The 24,733-nt window shown below is 49.3% G+C and overlaps 1 protein-coding gene across 2 annotated transcripts in view; it reads left to right on the top strand.

The window, feature by feature from the left end:
* The window catches only part of ADGRD1 (adhesion G protein-coupled receptor D1), a 182,926-nt gene extending 170,805 nt beyond the window's left edge, over positions 1 to 12,121 (top strand). For both annotated transcript variants that reach the window (XM_047760612.1, XM_047760613.1), the window contains 5 exons: positions 1,025 to 1,116; positions 4,822 to 4,948; positions 7,146 to 7,187; positions 8,473 to 8,565; positions 9,893 to 12,121. In XM_047760612.1, the coding sequence (XP_047616568.1) occupies positions 1,025 to 1,116; positions 4,822 to 4,948; positions 7,146 to 7,187; positions 8,473 to 8,565; positions 9,893 to 9,988 (450 nt within the window). In that variant the 3' untranslated portion in view covers positions 9,989 to 12,121. The remainder of the gene's footprint in view (positions 1 to 1,024; positions 1,117 to 4,821; positions 4,949 to 7,145; positions 7,188 to 8,472; positions 8,566 to 9,892) is intronic.
* The last annotated feature ends 12,612 nt before the right edge of the window (positions 12,122 to 24,733 follow it).

The following is a 24,733-nucleotide window of genomic DNA, read 5'->3' as shown; positions in this document are numbered from 1 at the left end:
GATAAGGGAGCTCAGCAGAGGTGCTTTGGAAAGACCCCAGGCTGGGCCCCCATAAAGAGGCCGGGAATGCAGGTGTCCAGGCCAGGAATGCAGATTTGTGGGTGTTGTGACCCGCCAGGGTAGGACCTGCCCTGAAACTCTCTTCAGAGCCTGGGCTGCTCCGCTGCACCCCATGTCTCAGATGGGGCCGCTTTTCCTGTGAGGCCTGCCGGGTGAAGTCTTGTCACTGCCTGTGGTCAGACCTGAAAGGTCCCACGTGGCCTGGAGCTGGTCTCCTCACCGACTCTGTAAACGACCTCAGGACCCTGTAGGGGAAGGAAATCAGGGCGGTGGGGGAGCTCATCCACTTCTGCTGTCATGTGCCTGGTTGGGCTCCTGTTCAGGACCTTGGAAAGCTGCCCATGAGAGGGGCGGGTTGTGCTGGAGCCTCTACTGAGACCCTTCCACCGTCTAGGGGTCTCAGCCCCCCAAGAGGAGCCTCCCAGCAGGTCCCCAGCAAGGAGGGAGCGTTAGGCAGAAGAGGAAGGGTCCTCTGCCCTGGCTTCAGTGCATCCCACAGCTTAGGCCCTGGGGCGGGGGCAGGAAGTGAGAGCCAGACTGTGCCAGGGGCTTTGCAGACATGGTTTCTTATTGTTTTGAGGCTCAGATCACACTTGAGGTAATTACTGCTCTTTCTCATCAAATGAAGAAACCAGGTTCAGAAGACTTCAGTAAGTGACCCAGGGTCACACCTGGGAGCACATGCCAGAAAGAGGTTGGCACCAGGTCTGTCTGAATCTGAGGTCGCCCTCTGCTTGCCCCGGTGCTGGGCAGAGGGTTGCTGGCTTTGATGTGCTCCTGAAACTAAGCCCTGGGATGTTTGGCTGTCTTTTCTCAGAAGCACAGATGTGGGCTCCCAGAAGGCAGTCTTGCTGGTGGTCTAAGTTCAAGACATGTCTTCTCTTGCTCCTGGAGACCCACCAGTGTGGACTCAGATGTCCTGCAGGTGTGGCGCCGGCCCTCACCTGTGCTTCTCCTTGTGCAGGTCAACATTGGCATCCTCATCGCCGTGACCAGGGTCATTTCCCAGATCAGCGCTGACAACTACAAGATACATGGAGATCCCAGCGCCTTCAAGTAAGCTGATCCCTGGGCTCTCAGTCCTGCCGCCCCCCACAGAGGTTGCCCCGGGGTTAGCAGGAGGGCCGGTCACACTCCCAGACTTGCTCGGTGTCCTCTTGATGTCATGCGGAGCACGGGGCTCGTGTCCCCATCAGTCTCTGACCAGGATCAGCCCCCTTGCCCAGCTCACTGCCAACCTTTGTGAAAGAGGGGCATTTATTAGATGCTGCTTTGCCCCCTGGTGAGGGGAGCTTGCCCTGGGGCAAGAGGGTTCTGGAGCCCGATTGCCCTGCCTGTCAGTCCTGCCTCAGCCCTCATGTCCACTGGGACCTAGTGAGCTCTTTCACCCCTCCATGCCCGGCTTTCTCCATCTGTGTGATGGGGATGATAGTGTGGTCTCCCAGGCTGTGTCCTGAGGAGGGTGGAACTTGTTGATCTGCTCTGGGGCTGGTCCATCTGGAGGAAGAGCACGTGTCTCTGGGAGGGATTCCACCCTCACATTAGCTGCCGCCTGTGCTTTCCTGGCTCTGCAGATTGCAAGTGACAGAAAACCCAACACAAACTGGCTAAAGCAAAAGGCGTGGAGTTCCCTGGTGGCCCAGTGGATTAAGGACCTAGTAGTGTCACTGCAGCAACTTGGGTTGCTGCTGCAGTGCAGTTTTGATCCCTGGCCCGGGAACTTCCACATGCCATGGGCACAGCCCCCAAAAATAAAGAAATAAAGCAAAAGGCACATGTATCAACATAGGCAACCTTAAGTCCGGTAGTGTGTCTAAAATGGCTTGGTCCAGGGGATCAAATATTATCACCAAGACCCAGTTCCTCCTGCATGTCTCAGCACTACTGAGTTGGGGCTGCACTTCTCAGCCCTTCTCAGCTTCATGCTGGGGTGGACTCTGCCTCCTGGTGACAAAATGGCTGCAATAGGAGGTTCAGGTCCAGGGAAAATTGCATCTCTTTCCAAAACAATCAGAGGTCCTGAGCCTGGAAGCCAAGACTCAGCCTGAGCCACTTGGATATCTCTGAATCAGTCACAGTGGATGGAAGTCACCAGTTAACCCAGGCCTGTGCCTCATGGTCCACCCTGTCTCTGGGGTACAGTCAGCACCCGCAAACCACAGGGTCAGGAAATGGGGGAGGTGGCTGCTCAGAGGGAATTTGGGGCTGTTGTATAAAACAGGGCACCCCTGTGGGACAGCTGCCATTCTGTAAGTTACTTTACCTGCACTATAACTCTTCTGAAAGGGAGAACAGTAAATACATCAGCAGCAGATCGATAAGACAGTTATTCCGTAATGAATTCCAAACACTGTAAATTAACCTGACAGGTGGCTACAGCCCTCTTGGGCTTTTTCAGCCCCTGGAAAACTTCTAGATGCTCTGGGGTCAGGGGTCAGTTCCCCTCCTCTTACATCAGGGAGAACAGTCAGCGCTGCCTGGTGAGGCCACCTGTCCCCCGCAACCCTGCGGGGCCTGGCCAGGGAGGAGCCCCAGCCTCCCTTCCCCCAACCTTGGCCCCCAGGCCCTCCCCTTGAGCTCAGGGCTGTGGTTCTCACTGCCACATCTGACCTGTTGTTGCTGCACCCAGAGCATACCCGCCTCTTCTTTCTGCACCGTGGCCCTGGGAGGCAGCTGTGCCCATGACACCTCTCGCTCTCTGTAGGGGCCTGGTCCCCCAAGTGGGGGCTGACATGGGGGAGGTGGGGGCCTATGTGACTGTCCCCTCCCCAGGCTGGTGAAGCAGGAGCCCAGGAGCCTCGGGGGTGGGAAGACACAACCCCGCCTCCTCCCCTGGCATCTGGGCTTCTGGCTCCTCCCTCCTCGCCTCCTGGTTTCAGGGTGGCTGCTTCCTTCATGCCCAGCAGCTCAGGGCTCAGAGACTAACCAGTGAGGAGCTTCCTTGGGAGCTGGTAGCAGGCTGCCTTCCACCTGCTTTCTAGCCTCTGTTTATTGGCCTCGATTCCAGACTCCCCAGGAGGTAGCAGAGAACATTCAGTTTGCCCAAATGAGGCTGGGGGTGTGGTGTGGGGTGGGGAGAAAGGTGAGAGCCATATGGAGCTGCAAGGAGCAGAGGACACAAGGGGTGAGGACCTGAAGCCGGCGTGGTCCTGGGGGAAAGGGGGGAGTGCTGGGGAGTAATATAGGACTGGCCAGCGTCCCCCACATGTCCAGGCCACTTGTGCACGGACCCTGCTTACTTCTGCCTGTGACAAGGGGACCTGACAGCTCTGGCTCCATTAACGAGAGTCTTCAGAGAGCCTCAACTGGAGGAATTTCCCCTGAGATTTTTATCACTTATTACTTTATTACAGGTTGGTCCTGGGGCATTGTGTCAAGTAAAAATGAACCATCACTTTCAAAGTAGCACATTTGATACCTACTTCTTAGCAGCTACTCCTTTCAATTGTAGGTTTTCCAGGATCTAAAGACTGAAGCTGACTAATTCATGATGGTTTGTTTCCCAGACTCAGGTTTTTGAACTGTATGAACTTTATGAAAACACACGACTGCAGCTTCCCTAAGAGCTGCCATGTGCGAACAGCCCTCTGTTTTACAGGCATTTGCCTCCAGGACCTGTGGGTGCCGGGAGCTGGGGCTTCTGACCAGGAAGCGCTTCAGGGTCAGTTGCACCTGCTCCCCGGAGAGGCTGGATCCGTGTGTGGCACTTTTGCACATTCATCCATTTGTCCACCTTCATCCATTCAGTGGTCACTTCCTGAGAGCCCGCTGATCCTGGCGCTGTGCTGTGCTTTGTGGCTGTGGAGATACAGAGAAAGTCCAGCCTTTAGAGAACTCACAGTCATGTCAGTCACTGAGCTGAGGGATGAGGGATGTGACAGTTGCTGAGCTGTGCAGCGTGGCTGCCATCATTTTTTTTTCTTCTTAGGGTTGTACCTGCAGCATGTGGAAGTTCCCAGGCTAGAGGTTGAATCTGAGCTGCATCTGCCGGCCTATACCACAGCCACAGCAACACGAGATCCAAGCCACATTTGCATCCGAGCCACCTGCACTGCAGCTCGTGGCAATGCCAGATCCTTAACCCACTGAATGAGGCCAAGGATTGAACCAACATCCTCATGGATACTAGTTGGGTTCTTAACCCACTGAGCCACAGTGGGAACTCCTAGACTTTTCTCTAATGCTCACACACAGAAAACCCCTCATGGAAACAGATGTTTCAGGAGTCAGGATAGCCTGGGCTTCAGTTAGCATGAGATGATTTGCATGGTGTATCAGAGACAGCTAGGACTGTGACAGCCTTGTGGGCATGGCCCCCATGCCAGCTCTCTTCTGGGCTCTGCAGGCACTGGGGCACCAAGATCCTTTCTCTCTCGGAACTCACCTTCCAGGGCTGAACCTACAGGTGCCCCAGGGCTGGATGTGTCTCCCACCCACTGAGCTCCCAGGCTCTGCTCACCTTCATGGCACTGGGATAAGTATTTCTATCAACAGGGCCACCGGCTAGGTCAGGGTGGTCAGCCTGAGCTGTGCCCAGAGCCCATGCCCAGTACAGCAGGAGCAGAGTTGTCAGCTTGGCCCAGAGCTGGGGACCCTGTCTTCTTCATCCGAGGGGGTCAGTTGCTCATCACCCAAGGTCACCTGCAGTGAGGAACCCAGGTCTTGCCTCAGCAAGGGCTATCTACTCCCATCCAGAGCCTCGCATCTGGATCCACCCTGCCCGCCCACCATCCCGAGTAGCCACCCCTGTTTCTCTTGCAGATTGACAGCCAAAGCTGTGGCCGTGCTGCTGCCCATCCTGGGAACCTCGTGGCTCTTTGGTGTGCTTGCTGTCAACAGTGAGGCCGTCGTCTTCCAATACATGTTTGCCATACTCAACTCCTTACAGGTAAGGGCCCAGTAGCAAGGTTGGGTAGGTGAGCTGGTGCTCAGCTTTGCGAGTGGACGCTCCGTTCCCTCCACACACACAGCTGGTGAGCCCGTAGTGAAACTGACAGCACTAACAGCCTGAACCTGGCCAGAACAGATTGGGATTTGAGCCCACGTGCTGGGACTTGAACCCACGTGCTGGGACTCAAACCCAACCTAAAGCCAGATTGGGACTTAAACCCACGGTTTTAAATTTGAGTTTCTCACCCTGTGTCTGGACTCACTAAGGTTCAGGTTTTTCATGCCTCCACGCAGAAGGAATTCAGTGAGAGACAAAGTGATAGGCAAGAAATAGATTTATTAGGATAGGCTGCTTGTGAGAGGTGCAAACGGGCAGGCAAGGAAGCTCTGCCCCGAGGATCCGGTGGGCCACAGTTTTATCCTCCAAGGGGAGAGGGGGTTGGAAAGGCCTGCCTCTTCTTTTCTAGGAGCAGCAGCTCCTCCTTAGTATCCCATAAGGTGTGTATTCAAATCAGCAGAAGGGCGGTCCTGAGACTCTTGCCCTTGGTCTGAATCTCAATGCAGGCCTCATCCCATCCCCCACCCAATGACCTAAGGCAGTTCTCACACCTCCACTGGTCGAGCGAGGCTGCCTGGTGCTGATGGCTGTCTTGAGTTTACAGTGATCTCCCAGCATCCCCCGGGTTTTCCTCTTTATCTATGATCCCCCACTGGGACTTCTACAACCACCTGTGCCTACACTATCCCTATCAATAGCACGGGGGGGGGGGGGGGGGTGCGTTCCCAAGGACCAAGCACAGAGGCACCGAGGGGGTGCAAGCCAGAGGCTCTGAGCAAACAAGGCATGCTGGACCCCTTTCACAGCAGGGCCACCTCATCCTCTGGTCAGAATCTGGGGGAGGCACATCCAGGCCTGAGTGGAAGGCGGTCAGCATGTGGACAGCTCCCCCAAGGGAGTCAGGCGTGGAGAGGTGGGGTGTGGGGGGATACCTCGAATTCTGAGTTCTCACCTGCTCTCGAATGAAGGACAGAAAGAGTGACAGCCTGGAAACCAGGGACTTGGGATCCCCAGAGTCTGAGTCCCCAAAGGCAGGGCAGCGGTGAATGCCCATGGCCATACACAGCCCACGCCACCAAGCCAAAGGTCAAATCCTGGCAAATACCACTGCAGTGCAACCCAGCCCTCACTGTGATAGCCTCAGTGGATCTTCACAACCAGCGACTGTTGTCAGGACTTCTAATCTGTAATACGCCCCCAAGCCTAGTTTCTGTCTGGTTGTTTGCAGTGAAAGGTGACGCAGTCCTGCTGCAGCCCGTACACACTCCAGGTCCTGGGCTCCCCGTTTCTCCTCTCTGTGTCCCAGTTTCCTCCTCCATAAAGCAGGAACAGTAATAGGACCCACTTCACGGAGCTGTTTTTAGCACTAAAAGACATGATGCGTGCGAAGTGTTTGCCTGGTACCTGACACAGAGTAGCAATCTCTAGATGTTTGGGGACATCCTCTTCTTGGGTCTGTTTTCATTGTTATCATCATCCTCTGTCTGCAGTGGGGGGGAGGACCCCAAGGCTCAGTTTAGCTGATGATCTCATGTTCTCCCCTAAGTCCGTCCCCAGCACGTTTGCTCCTTTTCTGGGTTAAGCCTGTCTGGGAATCCACCTGTTTTTCTTTCTTTTTTTTCCCAATGGCCGCACCTGCAGCATGTGGAAGTTCCCAGGCTAGGGGTGGAATCAGAGCTGCAGCTGCCAGCCTACCCCACAGCCACAGCAACGCCGGATCCGAGCTGCATACGCAATCTATGCAGCAGCTTGCTGCAATGCCAGATTCTTTACCCACCGAATGAGGCCAGGATTGAACCCGCATCCTCATGGAGAAAACATCAGGTTCTTAACCCACTGAACCACAATGGGAACTCTGAATCCACCTGTCTTTGGATCTTGGTCCAAGTAGCAGAGCCACCTCTGAACCTTGGTTATGGTGGCTGCCTGCATCTAGGTTGTATTCCAGGCTGCCCTTCCCCTCATGGGCTCCAGACCTTAGGACCCAGCATCACAGCTCACTCTCCAGCTCCCCAACACCCAGCCCCACTAGCGCCACTCCCAGAGTCCCAGGGCGGCATTGGGAAGAACCCTCAGAAAAGTTTGTAACAAAATGCAAGAGGCTCTAATTCTGTGTTTTTCTTCTTTTCCTTCCCAGGGGTTTTTCATCTTCCTCTTTCATTGTCTCCTGAATTCAGAGGTATGTCTGCTCCACTTCCTGAGCTGGTTTTTCATTTCAGAGAGCAGAAACAGTGTCGTTCCATCAGGCTGGTGGGTGGGAATATGTAATCCTGAATAAGCCTTGGTATTGGTGACAGGTTGTGTGCAAGGGGCTGCTTTGCATCAGGTCTTTCTCCATCCCAGTTGCTAAGCAACATACATCCTCCCTCGCTGATGTCATGCAGACACTGCTGGCTGTGTGGAGGACCAGGGGAGATGGAGACAGTGTGGAATAGCTGATTTGGGAATCAGGACCTTTCTTGGCATGTGGCATATTAGGGAGAGGAAGAGGCAGATGTGCTCCCAGCCCATTCTCCCCAAAGGCTTTCAGGAAACTGGCTGGGGGTGTAAGGACTCCTGACTGCAGGGGTGAGAGGGGACTTTTGTGATGTGGCCTCTAAGGGCACTGGCGTACTTGGAGTGGGCTCATTCTTCTCGGTGCTGTCTGGGGGCATTGCACCTGCCACACCTTTGGCCCTGGGGATGGGAGAGGCTGCTCTAGACCCTGTCTCTAGGGACTCATAATCCGTGGGAAAAGTTTTGTCCTTATTGTAGGCTTGGCCTTATGTTTCTTGGCCTTGGAGCCCTTTCCAGGCTGCGGTCATGGGGAAATGCCTCTGGAATGGTAACTGAGAATGTGCAAAAGCATCGCCACATGTGTGCTTTTCCAGGAGAGTCCATCCTTTTGCATGAGGATAAGTCAGGCAGGGAGGGAGGAGATGTGGGGGTGGGGCGGGGCAAGATGAGGATGGTGGTGGCCCGTGGAGGAGGGGTCATGTAATTGCAAAGACCAAGGAACAGCCCATGCAGAGCCTGAGACCAATCCGCATGGCAGAAGGCAGGGCAAGGATGCAGCCTCAGAACCACCCTTGGCCCGCCCCTGCACGCATTTTCTCCATGTACTTCTTTGTGTGGTTTCTGCACAGGTCACACACCTGCCCCGTGCTATTCATTGTGGGGTGTGTCCTGTCTTCCTGCCCAGAACTGTGAGGTCAGCAAAGACCAGGCCAGATCCAGCTCTTTCTCCCCCTGCAGGGCTGGATACAGTGGTGGGGACAGTGTGTTTCTGCCAGATGAGCACTCAGCTCCGCAACCACTGGCTCTGTTTGGACCTGATGTTCTCAGATCCTGCCCTCATCCTGCATTTGATGTTCCAGGTCTTATATTGGCAGCGATTCCTCAAGACTGGTTAGAGTGACTTCTTACTGTTGCTTTTTTCAACTTCTGAAATTGCTTCTAATGAGCTTTCTGTTCTTCCTTTGAAGGTGAGAGCGGCTTTCAAGCATAAAACCAAAGTCTGGTCCCTCACGAGCAGCTCCACCCGCCAGGCCAACATGAAGCCCTTCAGCTCCGACATCGTAAGTGCATGTGGGGTCTTGTCTACACCCCTCCTGTGCTGGCTGATCCTGCTCTGAGTCTCTCCCATCCTCAGCCTGCAGGGACCAAGGACTCTTTTTCTCTGTCCTCATCAGCCCCAGCCGTGGACTTGCTCCAGGTCCACTGAGCTGCACGCAGCCTCTGCCTTATGGAGGACCGAGTGATGCTGAGGCTGCGTCTCTTAAATCCTAAGCCCCAGTGCCTCCCTCCCTCCTTCCCTGAGCTCCATCATCTGCACCATCAGTGTTGGAGGCCCGGCTTGGGTACTGGTCCTTGCTCTTCAGTCTTTTCACACCTGACAGGCTTGCAGGTGGCACAACTTCTGGACTGATGTCACACCCAACAGGGTCCCTGTCCTTGCAAAATCATTCAGCCCTCGCTCCTCCATTTCCCAGGGCCAGTACTTCTTATGTTGACTTAGGGGGATGGAAGGCAGATGGTGGTCATGCTGATGATATCCCATGGAGGCTAAAAGTCACAGGGTGCAGCCCCCTCTCTACATCAGGTCTTTTCTCCTACAGATGCCTGAGAAATTGGGTCTGGATTGTCAGAGGTCTGAACAAGCTGCCTCCAGCGCTGGGCTTGATTCACCCTCCTCCTGGGGGAAGTGGTCCCTCCTCCTTCGGCCCTGCAGACCTGCAGTCCGCCCCCCTCCCCCTGTCTTCGGGCCACCTGGAACAGGCGAGGCTGTGCTTTCTTACTGCATTGCTGCCTCGAACCCATCAGTCAGGCCCTCATCCAGGGGCCCCTGTCCGTCCACAGGAAGTTCTTTGCAGACAGCCCTGAATCAAAGTGTGCCCAGCCCATTCCAGCATCCGGTTGCCATCTCTGCAGTTGCTTTGCTTATTCATTTGCTTGATGGCCATTCTCTGCCTCCCTGGATGGAATGTGAGCTCCCTCAGGGCCAGGGTCTGGTTGACTTTGCTCACTGATGTGACCCCCTAGCCCGCATCAGTCTCCCTTCCCCATCCGCTCGATAATCAATGTAGAAGGAATGAGTAATAGATGGATGAATAGAGGAGAGAATGAATGAATAAATGAATGAACAGAAGGATAGATGGATGAATGAATGACTGCGCGGGTGAGTGCACCCCGGAACCTGGGAACCAGAAGAGAAACCCTAGCAGAGAGGGAGGGAAGTGCGCCCTCTAGAGCTCAGGGGCCTCATTTTTCTAGGGAGCCGTGCCCCGCCCCCACGTGGGCGGAGCCTCGGGCAACTTTCTGGCGCCCAGCTTCCCGCGCTGCCTTGGGGCTTGGGTTTGCGTCTTGGACCATAGTTTTCACTTCTCGCTCCTTTGTGGTTTGCAGATGAACGGGACCCGGCCTGGCACAGGCTCCAGCAGGCTCAGCCCCTGGGACAAGAGCAGCCACTCCGCGCACCGCGTGGACCTCTCCGCTGTGTGAACAGAGAGGCCGCTAACCCGGCCGGCCTGCCTCTCAGAACCCCTCCACCCCCTGCCAACAAAACGCAAGATACTCTATCTTCGCCAGCGGGACCCTCACCTCGCTGCTGTCTGAGCCCCCGTGACAGCCCTTCTGGCCCGTGACCCGCCCCTTGTGACAGAGCCCACCGTTCAGCCTGTAGCCCGATACACAGCGACTGGCGGGTCGCCTTGTGGGCTGAGTGACTGCCTCCAGGGTCCTGGAACACACTGCATCCCTTCCCCTCGATCACTGCAAGGGCACCGAGCATTGGACCTTTCATACTGTGCACACCCAAGATCCGGAGGCCATGGCACTGGGAGGGAAGTTTAGCCTCTGCACAGCAGCGGTGGGGACTTTGGGCTAGAGAGGTCCTGCGGGGGAGGGTCGGGCGAAGGCAGCTGAGGGGGCACATGGGGAAATGTAGGAGTGTTTTCCACCTGCTGATTCCACCCAGCATCCAGGCACCCGCCAAAGAGTGACTCTGCAGGGTGACGCCAGATTGGCCACCTCTGGTTGTGCGGCCGTGCTGGGCCTCCACTGATGGCCAAGGGCTTTGGGCTGGAGGCTCCGGCGGCCTAGGCTCTCTGTGTGCGCGTGCGCGGGGGTCTCGCTAAGGTGAAGAGCCAGGTGGGGTCTTCCACTTGGAGAGCTTCTCAAGAGGGCTGGCTCCTTAGATTCAAAATCAGCCTTAAAATCTCCCCCTTTTCTGGAACCCGAGCCTCCTCTATGTTCACGGTGGCCCAGCAGATCCACCGTTTTCCAAGACATAATTTCCCCTAGAAAGTTTCTTCCTCATCACTTGTAAATGCTTTTCCGGGTGTCCAAAGAGCAGATTACAGTGGAAGGTAGAAGTGAGTTCGGTCCTTGATTTCATGTTGCTTCAAGGGGAGGTCTTGACATGCAGGCACAGAGGCTGCTTAGGGTAGGCAGGGCGGTCTCAAGGACTCCGGTCCTGACTGACCTGGGCAGGGAGGGGGTGACAACAGCAGTGTGTGCTGAGTTAATGTTAACTTACAGACCCGGACGCAGCCCAAGAGGAAATGGAATAATTGTTACAGTTCCACGTGCGGGCAAGACCCCTCAGGACCGCCATGGTTGGTCAACATTCAGATGTGAAGCGAAAGGCCACTGAAATATAGGAAATACAGGCTGAGGAAAGGTCAGACTGTGATGACAGCATTAACGGTGTTTATGAAAAGTGTGGGTGAGAAATTCCAACCTATTTTTGATACTGGAAACTCTTCCTTTAAAACTGTGAAGGTGAGAGCATTGAAGCCCCTTCCCCGCTTGCCCCTCTCCTCCCTTTGTGCCTGCTTCCTCTCAGAGTGAGGTTTTACAGCATTTTGCAGACCTTTTCCATCTTCAGATGTCACCTTTGTGAAGTAACTCATGCCCCAATGGCCATAAGTGTGACAGTCACCTTCAGGCATCTCCTGCGTGGGAGGGGACTGTACCCAGATCTGCAGGTCGATGTAGGGGTTAATCTTTTTTCCCTCCATCCGGGTGAGGTCCCAGATGCACCAGCCGACCAGTGCACTGTGACTGTGCTGTGTGCCCTCCCCATGGATGTGCCATGGTGGTGAACCTGGCTGATGCAGGCAGAGACCCCGGGTTTGGCGAAAAGTCGGAGTGAGCCTGACCCCTGCTCCAGGCTTCTCCTTGTGATTCTAGAAACCAGACCACCTGTAACGCGGTCTTAGATCCTTCTCATGCCCAAGAGCACCTAGAAGTGAGAACACTGTATAACTAAGATTTACACTTGGATTTTTTTTCTTATTTAGTTTTCTGGTGAAGCAAATCAAATAAGGAACTGTCTTTATTTTAGGTGGAATTCTTTGTTTTTTAACTCTCAGCATATTCACCCTACATAGCTAATATATCAGGAAAAGTAATGAACAACCTTTTTTATTACTAAAGAATGGAAGTAGTGCTTTATTTATAGGCTTTAGAGTTTGGCTTCTGCAGTACTTTATTATCTACACGTAATTTGGCCAGAGATAAGAAATTGGAAAGAATCGTGTGGTTAGTTTCTAGCCCAGGAAAGATGATGAATGCCACTGATGAAATATGCTGTGACTTTCACGAAATAAAATTTAATGTCCTTCAAATAAAGTGTGGTCTTTAGCGCCTTTTGCTAGTGGAGGGTGAGCTGGACTGTGGGTTTCTTGACAAAAATCTAAGGAGAAACAAACATGAGTAAAATCCTACCCTGGGATTCACTCTACAGACTTTTTTTTTTTACTGCTTTCTCTGTGTCCAGCACATTCTAGCTCTGGAGACACTGAGGGACCATGCCCCGCCCTCTCAGCAGCCTTCCTGGTGGGGAGTGGGGAACACCAAGCATCCACATGGGGAAAAAAGACAGGTAATGGGGTTTATGAAGCCCGTGTTCCCCCCAGGTTAATGTATTGCACAGAATACTGGTGCTTCTTTTTGTTGTTGTTGTTGTTGGCTGTGCCCATGGTATGCGGAAGTTCCCAGGCCAGGGATCCAACCAACACCACAGCAATGACTGAAGCCACAGCAATGACAATGCCAGGTCCTTAACCCCTGTGCCACTAGGGAACTCCCTGGTGCTTTTTTAAAAAATTAATATATTTTATTTAAGCTAATATATCAAAAAATTATTTCAGCATATTAATATTAAAAAGAATAGTGAGCTATTTAGCATTCTTATATCTATACTAACTCTTTAAATCTGGTTTATTATTTTTTGTCTTTAACATTTAAAAAAATTTAATCCTTTTTTTAATTAAAGTATAGTTGCTTTACAATGTTGTGCCAGTTTCTGCTGTACAGCGAAGTGATCCAGACGTACATACACATTCATTTTCTTTTTTTTTTTTTTTTGGTCTTTTTGGTCTTTTTAGGGCCACACTCAAGGCATATGGAGGTTCTCAGGCTAAGGGTCTAATTGGAGCTGTAACTCCCGGCCTACGCCAGAGCCACAGCAACACCAGATCCCAGTTGTGTCTGTGACCTGCACTGCAGCCCATGGCAACGTCGGATCCTTAACCCAATGAACAAGGCCAGGGATGGAACCCACAACGTCATGGTTCCTAGTTGGATTCGTTTCTGCTGAGCCGCGACGGGAACTCCGCATTCTTTTTCTTCTATTATTTTCCATCATGGTCTAGCCCAAGCAAGAGATTGGATATAGTTCCCTATGCTGTACAGTAGGACCTTATTGTTATGCTTTTTTTTTTTTTTTTGGCTTTTTAGGGCCACACCCTTGGCATATGGAAGTTCCCAGGCTAGGGCTCAAATCAGAGCTTCGGCTGCCTGCCTACACCACAGCCAAAACAACTCAGGATCCAAGCCATGTCTGTGACCTACACCACAGCCAGCTCATGGCAACGCCTGATCCTTAACCCACTGAGTGAGGTCAGGGATCGAACCGACATCCTCATGGATACTAGTCAGATTTGTTACCACTGTACCATGGTAAGAACGCCCTCTTTTTTTTTTTTTAAATGGACACGATGGCAGGATATGGAAATTCCCAGGCCAGGGAGGGGTTGAATCCAAGCCGCAGCTGTGACCTATGCCACAGTGTGGCAATACCATATCCTTTAATGACTGTGCCACAGCAGGACTTCATTGCTTGTCCATTCTATGGAATAGTTTGCATCTACTAACCCCCACACTCCCACTTGATCACATTCCCTCCCCCCACCCCCTTGGTAACCACAGGTCTGTTTTATGTCTGTTGAGTCTGTTTCTGTTCTGTAGATAGGTTCATTTGTGCCACATTTTAGATTCCAGATATAAGTGATATCATATGGTATTTATTTGTCTTTCTCTTTCTGACCTACTTAGTATGAGAATCTCTCGTTGCATCCATGTTGCTGCAAATGGCATTATTTCATTTTTTATGTCTGAGTAATATTGCATTGCATATATGGGCCACATCTTCTTAATCCATTCCCCTGTTGATGCACATTTAAATTGTTTCCATTTCTTAGCTATTGTGAATAGTGCTACTATGAACATAGGGGTGCAGGTTTTCGTACACTTTAAAGTGCACACTCCGGAGTTCCCGTTCTGGCACAGTGGTTAGCGGATCCGACTAGGAACCATGAGGTTGTAGGTTCTATCCCTGGCCTTGCTCAGTGGGTTAAGGGTCCGGCGTTGCTGTGAGCTGTGGTGTAGGTTGCAGACGCGGCTCGGATCCCTCATTGCTGTGGCTCTGTTGTAGGCCGGTGGCTACAGCTCTGATTCGACCCCAAGCCTGGGAACCTCCATATGCCACGGGTGCGGCCCAAGAAATAGCAAAAAGACAAAAAATAAATAAATAAAATAAAAATAAATAAAGTGCACACTCCATTGACAGTTATTACAATATACTACTTTTATGCCCTGTGTTGTACAATACATCCTTGTAGTTTATCTTCCACCCAGTAATTTGTACCTCCCTCTGCCCCACTCCTATTTTCTTTTGTTTGTTTGTTTTTTTAGGGCCACACCTGCGGCATAAAGAGGTTACCAGGCTAGGGGTGGAACTGGAACGTAGCCACAGGCCTGTGCCACAGCCATACCAGATCCGAGCTGCGAGCTGCGTCTGCAACCTACACCACGGCTCACGACAACACTGGATCCTTAATCCACTGAGCAAGGAACACGCATCCTCATGGATACTAGTCAGGTTTGTTACTACTGAGCCACAACGGAACTCCTCGACCGCCCTATATGCCACCCTCCCCATCCACTGGTAACCACTGGTTTGTTCTCCACATCTGCGAATCTGCTTCTTTTTTGTTATCTTTGCTAGTTGGTTGTATTTTTTAGATTTGGTCTATAAGTATGGGTGTTTCTTCCCAGGAGGTACAGAGAAACTATAAGTATACGCCATCCTTCCAGTTGTATTTGTTCATTTGCTTTCCCACATGCTTTGGCTTCCCTGTACATAGCAGACATCACCTGCTTGGTCCTACAATCCCACGTGCTTTGCAAACATTTGCTTTTCAACTTGACATTCTCTCGAAACTATTTTTCACATGGCTAGCCATTCTAATTTATTGAGATGATAATACGATTTTATCTTTTATTCTATGAATGTGGTGTAACACATTGTGTATTTATTCACATCTGTTGAACCATACTTGCATCCCAGGGGTAAATTCCACGTCATCGTGGTGGTGTATGATTTTTTTTTTCTTTTTAGGGCCGCATCCTTGGCACATGGAAGTTCTGGGCAAGGGGTCAAATCGGAGTTGCAGTACTGGCCGACAACACAGCCACAGCAACACAGGATCTGAGATTCATCTGTGACCTACACCACAGCTCGTGGCAACACTGTATCCCCAAACCACTGAGCAAGGCCAGGGGTTGAACCCACATCCTCATGGATACAAGTCAGATTTGTTTCTGCTGTGCCACAATGGGAACTCCTGTTTTTGTTTGTTTGTTTGTTTGTTTGTTTGTTTGTTTTTAATGTGCTGTTGAAATCAATGTGCTAGTATTTTGAAATTTCTCACGTCTTTATTTATCAAGGATATTGGCCTGTGTTTTTTTTTTTCTTGTAGTATCTTTATCTTGCTTTTGTATCAGGGTAATGCTAGCCTCACAATGTGAGTTTTAAGAGTTCCCTTCTTTTCAATTTGTTGGAAGAGTTTGAGAAGGACTGGTGTTTTTATTTATGTTTGATAGAAATCACCAGTGAGGAGTTCCTGTGGTGGCTCAGTGGTTAATTGTCGAGAGACATGTTTCTCTGAAATCTCCATCTTGTCCTTCTTTACTTTATCCCATTTTCCTGCTTGGAAAAACAGTCACAGTGCTGATAAATGACTTAAAGCTTAAGAACAAAGACCTAAAGGCTAAATGACTTAAGCTTAAGAACTGTTATAAGCCTAGAGGTCAGAGTAAGAGCTCACTTAACCTTTTACCAGTTAAGTGGCTTTTTAGTAAAAGAACTTATAAAATAGTAAACAAACCCTATATCCTCCATCCATAGCCCCTCCTCACTTAATCTCATCTAAAGAGCACAATAAAAGCTGTGGTTTCTTGAGGCAGTGCTCTTGGTCCCTGAGACCTTGAGTCCCCCAGTTTCCACCTTTACTGTCTCTGTGTCTTGTTTTATGTTAACTTTTTTTCTTAAATTCCATAGCACCTGTTCTTCAGCCCCATCCTGCTGAGCTGGTCTCGGCAGTTAATGAATCCAACTAGGAACCATGGGGTTGTGGGTTCGATCCCTGGCCTTGCTCAGTGTATTAAGGATCTTGCATTGCTGTGGCTGTGGTGTAGGCTGGTGGCTACAGCTCCAATTAGACCCCTAGCCTGGGAACCTCCATATGCCGTGGGTGTGGCCCTAAAAAGACAAAAGGAAAGAAAAGAAAAAAAGAAATCACCAGTGAAACATCTTTTGGTTCGGGCTTTTCTCTTTTGGAAGGTTTTTGATTATTGATTCAATCCTGTTACTTTATATTGGCATGGATTTTCTATTCTTTCATGATTCAATCTTGGTAGGTTGTATCTTTCTAGGAATGCATCCATTCTTCTAGATTTTTCCAATTTGTTGGCATATCATTGTTCATAGCACACCCTTAACATTCTAGCATTTCTGTGGTATCTGTTTTCATGTTCCTGCTTTCATTTTTTATTTTATTTGCATCTTTGATCTTTTTTTGGTGATACCTTCTCAGCCCTAGGTATTCTGAGCCTTTCTCGGGCCTTTTCTATGGATACACCTGCTCCATACTTATGTTCTCTCTGGTGGCAGAATTCTTAAGCCCATACACTTTCTCTCCATCCAGCTGGGCACCAGGTGAGTATTAACAGCCTCCCTTTTTCTGTCTCTAGGGCATTGCCAATTGCTCAGGTTTGTGAGGTTTCTCCCAGGCTCACACAGTCAGGCTGAATTTGTGTACATAACAGCCGTCTTTCAAAGGCCCACTGCTGGGCTCTTAGAAGGGTGCATGGGGAACCTGCCATGAAATGGCTGTGCGTGTGCATGGGAGGCACGGAGCCTTGGGGGTTCCTGTGGGCCAGTGTGGGGGATCATGGCCCAGCCTCCTAATGGAGTCTGTAATGTGGTTGGTAGGGTCTGTGTCCTTTCCAAGTCCTGTGAGAGCCCCATCTCCTGTTCTCCCAGTTGCCCTCCACCCCAGCCCCAGCCCCTGGGAAGGCAGCACACCCCAGGATCCAGATAGGAGAGGAAAGGCAGGGCTCTCCCAGCATCCAGAAGCCTGGGGAAGCCAGGTGCTCACTCACATACCCTCCCACTCTCAGTTTACCCGTGGGAGAAAGCAAAGTCAGAGACGATCTCTGGAGTTCCTATTGTGGCTCAGCAGGTTAGGACCCTGACTAGTATCCATGAAGATGTGCGTTCCCTGCCTAGCTCAGTGGATTAAGGATCCAGTGTTGCCATGAGCTGTGGTATAGGTCACAGATGCAGCTTGGATCCTGTGTTGCTGTGGCTGTGGCTGCGGCTGGCAGCTGTAGCTCTGATGTGGCCCCTAGCCTGGGAACGTCCAGGTGTCACAGGTGTGACCCTGAAAAGTGGGGGAAAAAAAGAGAGGTCTCTCTTGGCCGTGAGTTGTGACAGGAATGGGTCATGTGGGTAAAGTGAAACTGCTCCTCTTTTCACAGCATCCAACTTCAGATTGTTTTGCTCCAGTGGAGTCTAGAACTTCTCCGCTGGGTGCCTAGACCTCCACAAAGCTCTCTCATCCATGCGTGACTTTGCAGCAGTGTCCTTCGGAGGAAAGATAGTGGAAAACTCTTAATCCATATGATGATGGCGTCCCTCCAGAGCAAATGTTTTATTTTGAGGAGATGCAGTGTATCCGCATTCGCTTTTGTCAGTCGTACTTTTGGTGTCATTTCTAAGCACTCTTTAACAGATCTTAGGTTGAAAAGATTTCCCCCTGTATTTTCTTCTTTTTTCTGTTTTTAAAGTTTTATTGAAGTAGAGGTGACCTACAACGTTGGGATCATTTCTGCTGTACGACAAAGTACTTCAGTGATGCAGGAATACACATTCATTCTCTTTCAAAACATGATATAGTTTGGGATTTAAATATAATTATTTGATCCTTTTAAAGTTAAATTTTGTGTAAGGTTTGAGGGTTAAGTCCAGACTCAATATTTTGTCCATGGATATTCTTGAGGATGTTCATTTGCACCAGCGTGACTTGTCTGAGTCTCTGTCCTTTCACTATTGAGTTGTCTCTGCTCCTTTTTCAAAGATCAGTTGACTGATTTGCTTTCTGGGATCTATGGAATATGTCTGCTGTTTCCTTCTAGTTCCATGCTGTCTTAATTACTGTAGCTTTAGAGGAAGTTTGAAATTCCCAAAATGTGAGTTCCTAAACTTTGTTCTGAGAAAAGGGAGACTTCAGGATTGTGTTGGCTATTCTAGGTATTTTGCCTTTCCGTGTGGCTTTTAGAATCAATGTAGAATCAATTTATCAAGATAGCATAGCTTCCTGGGATATTGGTGGGGATTTCAATGAACCTGTGGATCAGTCTTGAGCAGTTAATTACTTAACGCTATTGAAACTTTCAATCCATGAATATGGAGTATCTATTTATTTGAATCTTTAGAATTGGTCTAACTGCTTTAAATGTCTGGTAAAATTCAGACTGACTGACTTTGGGATTCCAATATATTTTTTAAACTATTTTTTTTTCTTTTTATGGCTGCACTTGAGCATATGGAAATTCCCACGCTAGGGATTGAATCAGAGCTGCCCCTGAAGACCTATGCTACAGCCACGGCAATACCAGATCCAAGCTGCAATTGTGAGCTATGCTGCAGCTTGTGGCATCGCCAGATTCTTAACCCACTGAGCAAGACCAGGGACCAAACCTGCATCCTCATGGAGACTATGATGGGTTCTTAACCTACTGAGCCACAGTGAAAACTCCTAATATGGTATTTTTTAGCTTGTCTGTCTTTTGTTGTTGTTGTTGTAATTATTATTATGATTCTGCTTGGTGTTTGCTGAGCATCCTAAATCCACTGTTTGATGTTTTCATTAATTTTGGAAAGTTCTCAGCCATTATTATTGCTTTTTTTTTCTTTTTTTTTTCTTTTTGGGGCCAAGCCCTCAGCATATGGAGATTCCCAGGCTAGAGGTCAAATCAGAGCTACAGCTGTTGGCCTATATCACAGCCAGATTCCTATGGAGACTTTGCTTTGCCCTGGGACCCAGTTCACGTGAAAGTGTATGTGCTCCTTTTAAGAATGGGGTCTCCATTTCCCCAAGTCCCGTGGAGCTCCTGTGCACAAACCCCACTGGCCTTCAATGCCAGATGCTCCAGGGGCTCTTTCTCCCAATGCCAGATCCCCAGGCGTGGGCGCTTGACATGGGGCTCGGAATTTTCACTCATGTAGGTGAGTCTCTGTGAACCGTGAACCAGTTACTTTCCTGTCCATGGGGCTTCCCACCCAGGAGGTATGGCGTTGCTTATATTGCATAATCGCCCCTCCTGCCTCTTGATGTGGCCTCCTCTTTGTCTTCTGAGTAGGGTATTTTTTTCTAAAGTTTCCAGTACATTTGGTTGAAGATTGCTCAGCATTTGGTTGCGATGTTGTTTTTAGGAGAGAAGTTGAGCTCCAGTCCTTCTATTTCACCATCTTAATCTCATCTCTCAACTCAGTTATTGAGATGTGTAAGCTCTCTGAATCCTGTCCTGCCTTCGTGTCCATCCTCTAGCATGGAGCCAGCACTCTGTTTTGTTTTCCTTGTCTTTGGGTATGTCTTACAATTTTTTCTTGGTGTTAAAATATGCTAAATCTATTTGTACTGGGTGTTAGAAACTGGGCTAAATAGGACTTTCGTGTGAGGATTTATGCTGATCTGTCTATGTGTTGGGCTGTGTTGAATGTTTGCTGTAGCTGTATGTGCTTGAGGCTCCAAATTCCTTGGTTTTCCTTCTGTACTCTTTTTAAATTTTATATTAAAGTTTAGTTGATTTACAATGTTGTGCCAGTTCTGCTGTGCAGCAAAGTGGCCCAGTCATACATATACATACATTCTTTTTAAAAAGAAAGATTATCTGCCATCATGGTCTATCCCAGAAGATTAGATATAGTTCCCTGTGCTGTAAAGTAGGACCACATTGCTTATCCATCCTAAATGCAATGGGTTGCATCTACTAACCCCAAACTCCCATCCATCTCACTCCCTCCCCTCCCCAACCCCCTTGGCAAACACAAGGCTGTTCTCTATGTCTGTGGGGTCTGTCTCTATTCCTGAGATAGGTTCATTTGCACCTTATTTTATTTTATTTTATTTTATTTTAGGGTTGTACCTGCAGCATATGGAAGTTCCCAGGCTAGGGGTCAAAACAGAGCTGTAGCTGCCAACCTATGCCACAGCCACAGCCACAGCAACACAGGATCCTTACCTACTGACCGAGGCCAGGGAATAAACCCACATCCTCATGGACACGAGCTGGGTTCATTACCACTAAGCCACAACAGGAACTCCCCGTTTGTGCCATATTTTAATTCCACATAGAAGTGATATCATATGGTATTTGTCCTTCTCTTTCTGACTTCCTTCCTTCTGTACCCCTGACTTTGGACGTTCCCTATGGACTGTACTTCTCATAGAGTCTGCATCTTTCAGCTCTTTCAGCTTAGTCTGATCGTACACTGGCTCTTTTTTGCTGGGGTGTTAATATGCATGGTAGAAGAGTTCTGTAATATTAGGATAAATCTGCATCTTTTAGTGGGTCTGTGTCTAAGGTACAGAAACAGTGTGTCTAGGAGCTAGAAACACTCAGAAGCATTTCTCTAGTGATAAAGGATTTACCCCCCTTTGGGGAGACAGGAAGCCCAGAGGGAGATGGGAAGGAAGGAAAGCCCTTCCCCCAGATAGAATAAGGCTTTGATAAAGTACTTCCCATGGAAAGTAGGGTACTTGTTGGCCATATGATGCGGGTAAGCTATGGCTCCTGGTCCCCTGTCTGCCAGCTCTCCCCTGTCACTTCACCAAGGGACACTTTCTCTGCAATGAAATTGGTCTCTCTCCTCCAATCACCTGACCTCTTTATTGCCTCCTTGGGGACTCAGAAGACTTAGGAAGAAGAAACCCACATGCAGGCTCTCCACTGCAGTTTCCCGGGCTCTGATCTTCTCTCCTCGCTACTTTGGTGCTGCATAAACTCCCTGGAACTTGGGTTTAACTCCAGAAGAAAGGTAGAAAGATGGTGCAGCATCCTCACATCATCCAAGGTTAAGTCGCCAGGTGGGCAGAAAGGAGTCTGAAACAGAAAAGGATCAGTTTCTTCATATCAGGGTGACTCTTGAGGCCCTTCCACTTCTGCTGAGGGTTTCATTCCATAGAATGAGCTGTAGCAAGTCTGGATCCACTTGCTGCACAGCAGTGAGAAGCAGGTGCAGCTGACACAGGGGTCTCTGTTCAACACCCCAACTTCTTCCTGGTTGAGAGAAGTTGATTTAAGGTTCTTGAGGAGCCTCTTCTTTGTGACTCAGGGAAGGGTGACCCGGCCCCAGTGCAGGGGCAAATGCTGATTGGTCTAAAATGGCCTTTGGGGTCCCATTCTCCTTCCCAAGGACTGGCTTTACACCAAGGCAAGGGAGGCACATCAGCCACGATGTATGGGGGACACTGCAGTGTCTGCCCAGGAAGTGTGGAACCATGATGGGACATGGGGCAGGTGGCCCAGCCACAGCTAAACCCAAAGAGAGCTGTGCAGAGCATGAAGAGAGCTTGGGGCCCTGATTGCCAGCAGAATAGCCTTGTGGATGGCTCTGGGGAGGCGCAGCTGGAAGAGTCGGCTGGCAGATTTCCTATTACTCACAGCCGGGACCCTGGACATCCCTTGTGGCCAGGAGGGCCTCGTGTGCCTCTTGCTTGCAGCTGAGGGAGGCTGCAGTCCTGGGAGGCATCATCTGCTGCCCTGGCATCTTTCCAAGCTCCTGGAGAACTATTCCTCCATCTGTCAGACATCCTCAGAGGAGATTTAATCAAGAAGAGTAGCCGGCCTAATGGTGTCTGTCCAGACAAATAAGATAGTGGCCTGACTGCTGCATCCCATGTAGCCTATCCACATAATTGGATAGGTTGGAACCTCATCTGCTTCCGTTAGGGTAGCAAGCTGTGTTTGCCAGTTAAACAGCAAACGGCCCTAACCCCCAGTTCTATTCCTAGTTTTACAGATTTCCTGGGTTGAGAAAGTTTTCGTAAGTATATTGACTTTCTTCCTTCTCTCCCTGCTGGGCCCTATAAATGGACACTGGGTCCTAAGATGGATACATGCAGGCATCCAAGTGGAGTGGGAAACATGGGGCACACGGAATGCTCACACCTGACCTTGCTGGGAGAATTACTCTGACTTTCTCAGTCCTCATCCCGATACTCTGGCTGCAGCTGCTATGGCTTTGAATAAAGCTGGTCTCTAAGCCTGGAGGTGACTAGAGAAAGTCCTGAGAGTAGAGTCAGATAAGGACAATGCAGCTGGAATGTAGATGTGGGGGCTGGAACTCAAGCAGCCATTTTGGAACATAAGGAGGAATCAGACATTAAGGAGCTCCTATTACCAAACCATTCATGAGTCCATTCACCCAATGTGCAGCAAAGATAGTCTACAGACATTGGGTTGTGGTGAAGGACAGTACAGCATTTATTGCAGGGCATTAAGCAGGGTGAATGGGCAGCTCATGATCAAAAGACTGGAACTCTGCCATGGCTTTCAGGGGAGAGTTTTTAAAGACAGTGAGGATGGGGAAGAGTCACAATGTGCTTGATCATCTTGTGCACAGTTCTCTGATTTGTTGGAGATGTTTCAGGAATCTCAGTCACTCACCACTCATTCCAACCAGTCTGAGGTCTATGTGCTAGTAGTCAGCATGCTGTTAACTTCTTGCACGTGGTGAGGGTTTTAAGTATCTGAAAAGAACTCAAGGCTATGGCTCAGGATATGATCTATAGCCCTGAGGAGTAACTTGAGGTCTTGACTTGACTTGTTGTATGGCTAAACTGTTGCCACACAGGGAGCTGGGGTATTGCTGGATCCTGTGATGAATCCTCAGACTTCGGCCCATACTTGTGCAGTTTCCCTGACTGGTTGAAAGATTTCTGTTACTTTGTGTATGAAGCATCTCCATGCATCATTTTTTTTGGTGAACAATGAATCGAGTTTTAGATAGTTCATCTATTTGCTTAAATGTGCAGTTACAAATTTTTATTTTTTATTTTTTTGCCTTTTTAGGGCCACACCTGTGGCATATGGAAGTTCCCAAGCTAGGGTCGATTTGAAGCTGCAACTGCTGGCCTACACCACAGCCACAGCAACACAGGATCTGAGCATGGATACTAGTTGGATTCACTACTGTTGAGCCACAATGGGAACTCTGCATTTATGAATTTTTAAAGAACAGTTTCTTTTCTTTAATTTTTAAAAAGTTTTATTGGAGTTCCCATTGTGGCTCAGTGGAAACGAATCTGACTAGCATCCATGAGGATGCAGGTTCAATCCCTGGCCTTGCTCAGTGGGTTAAGGATCCAGCATTGCTGTGAGCTATGGCACAGGCCACCAGTTGCAGCTCCAATTTGACCCCTAGCCTGGGAACCTCCATATGCTGTGGGAGCAGCTCTAAAAAAGACAAAAAAAAAGTTTTATTAAAGTTTAGTAGATTGACAATATTATGATAAAAAGAGTAGGTTCTTGAGGAAGAAGTTTCAAGATCAGGGATTATTACAAAAAAAAAAAAAATCAGCCAGTCGATGTTAGACTCCAGGTATACAACTTAATGTAAATTAATTTCCAACTCTCATCGATGTCCACAGCTACAATCTGTACTAAAACTGTTATTTGGGAGTCTATGGTTTTCTTCTCATCATAGCTGCAACCTATGCCACAGCTCTGGCAACACAAGATCCTTAACCCACTGAGTCAGGCCGGGAATTGAACTTGTGCCTCTGCAGCAGTCCAAGCCACTGCAGAGAAAATGTCAGATCCTTAACCTGCTGAGCTGCAAGGGCACTCCCCATCCTCATAATCTTTTATGTTCCACCCCAAGGATCCGAACGCCAACAGCTTTGGATGATAAGAAGCACTTTTAAAATGTTATCCCTGTTTATTATAAAAATACATATTTACTGTAGAAAATGCATTAATTATGGATGAGAAACAGAAATGAAAAAACCACCTATAATTGTGCCACTGGGAGAACAGTGGTAAATATTCTATTGCTTTTCAGGTGTATGTTTGTGAGACTGAGTGTGTACACATCTTCCTGGGCATGCAACTATCTTTATGAAAATGGGTTCTTATTGTGCGCCCTTTATTGTACTTGTTTCTTAACAATTAAATGTATCAGTAGAGTGTAACTATTTTTAAATGACATCCATCCCTCTTCTCCAGTAGATGTTGGCTAATAGAGTCCCCTGGGACTTCTTTAAAAGTATCACAAATCCCAGGCTCTCACAGGAGGCTCTGATGGTGGTTGTGCCTATTGTCTTACCTTATGGGTGCCCATGTTCTTATGTTTAATCAATTCTAGGTTGTTGGATCCTTTTCTTTAAGGGAAGCACCTACGGCATATGGAAGTTCCCAGGCTAAGGGTCAAATTGGAGCTGCATCTGCTGGTCTACGCCACAGCCACGGCAGCACAGATCCAAGCTGCATCTTTGACCTACACTGCAGTCAATGGCAACACCAGATCCTTAACCCACTGAGAGAGGCCAGGAATCAAACCCGCATCCTCAAGGATGCTATGTCATAGTGGGTTCTTAACTCTGGATTCTG

Source organism: Phacochoerus africanus, chromosome 15 (genome assembly GCF_016906955.1).
Source record: "Phacochoerus africanus isolate WHEZ1 chromosome 15, ROS_Pafr_v1, whole genome shotgun sequence".
Taxonomy (NCBI): Eukaryota; Metazoa; Chordata; class Mammalia; order Artiodactyla; family Suidae; genus Phacochoerus; species Phacochoerus africanus.
This window is presented reverse-complemented; position numbering and strand designations above follow the sequence as displayed.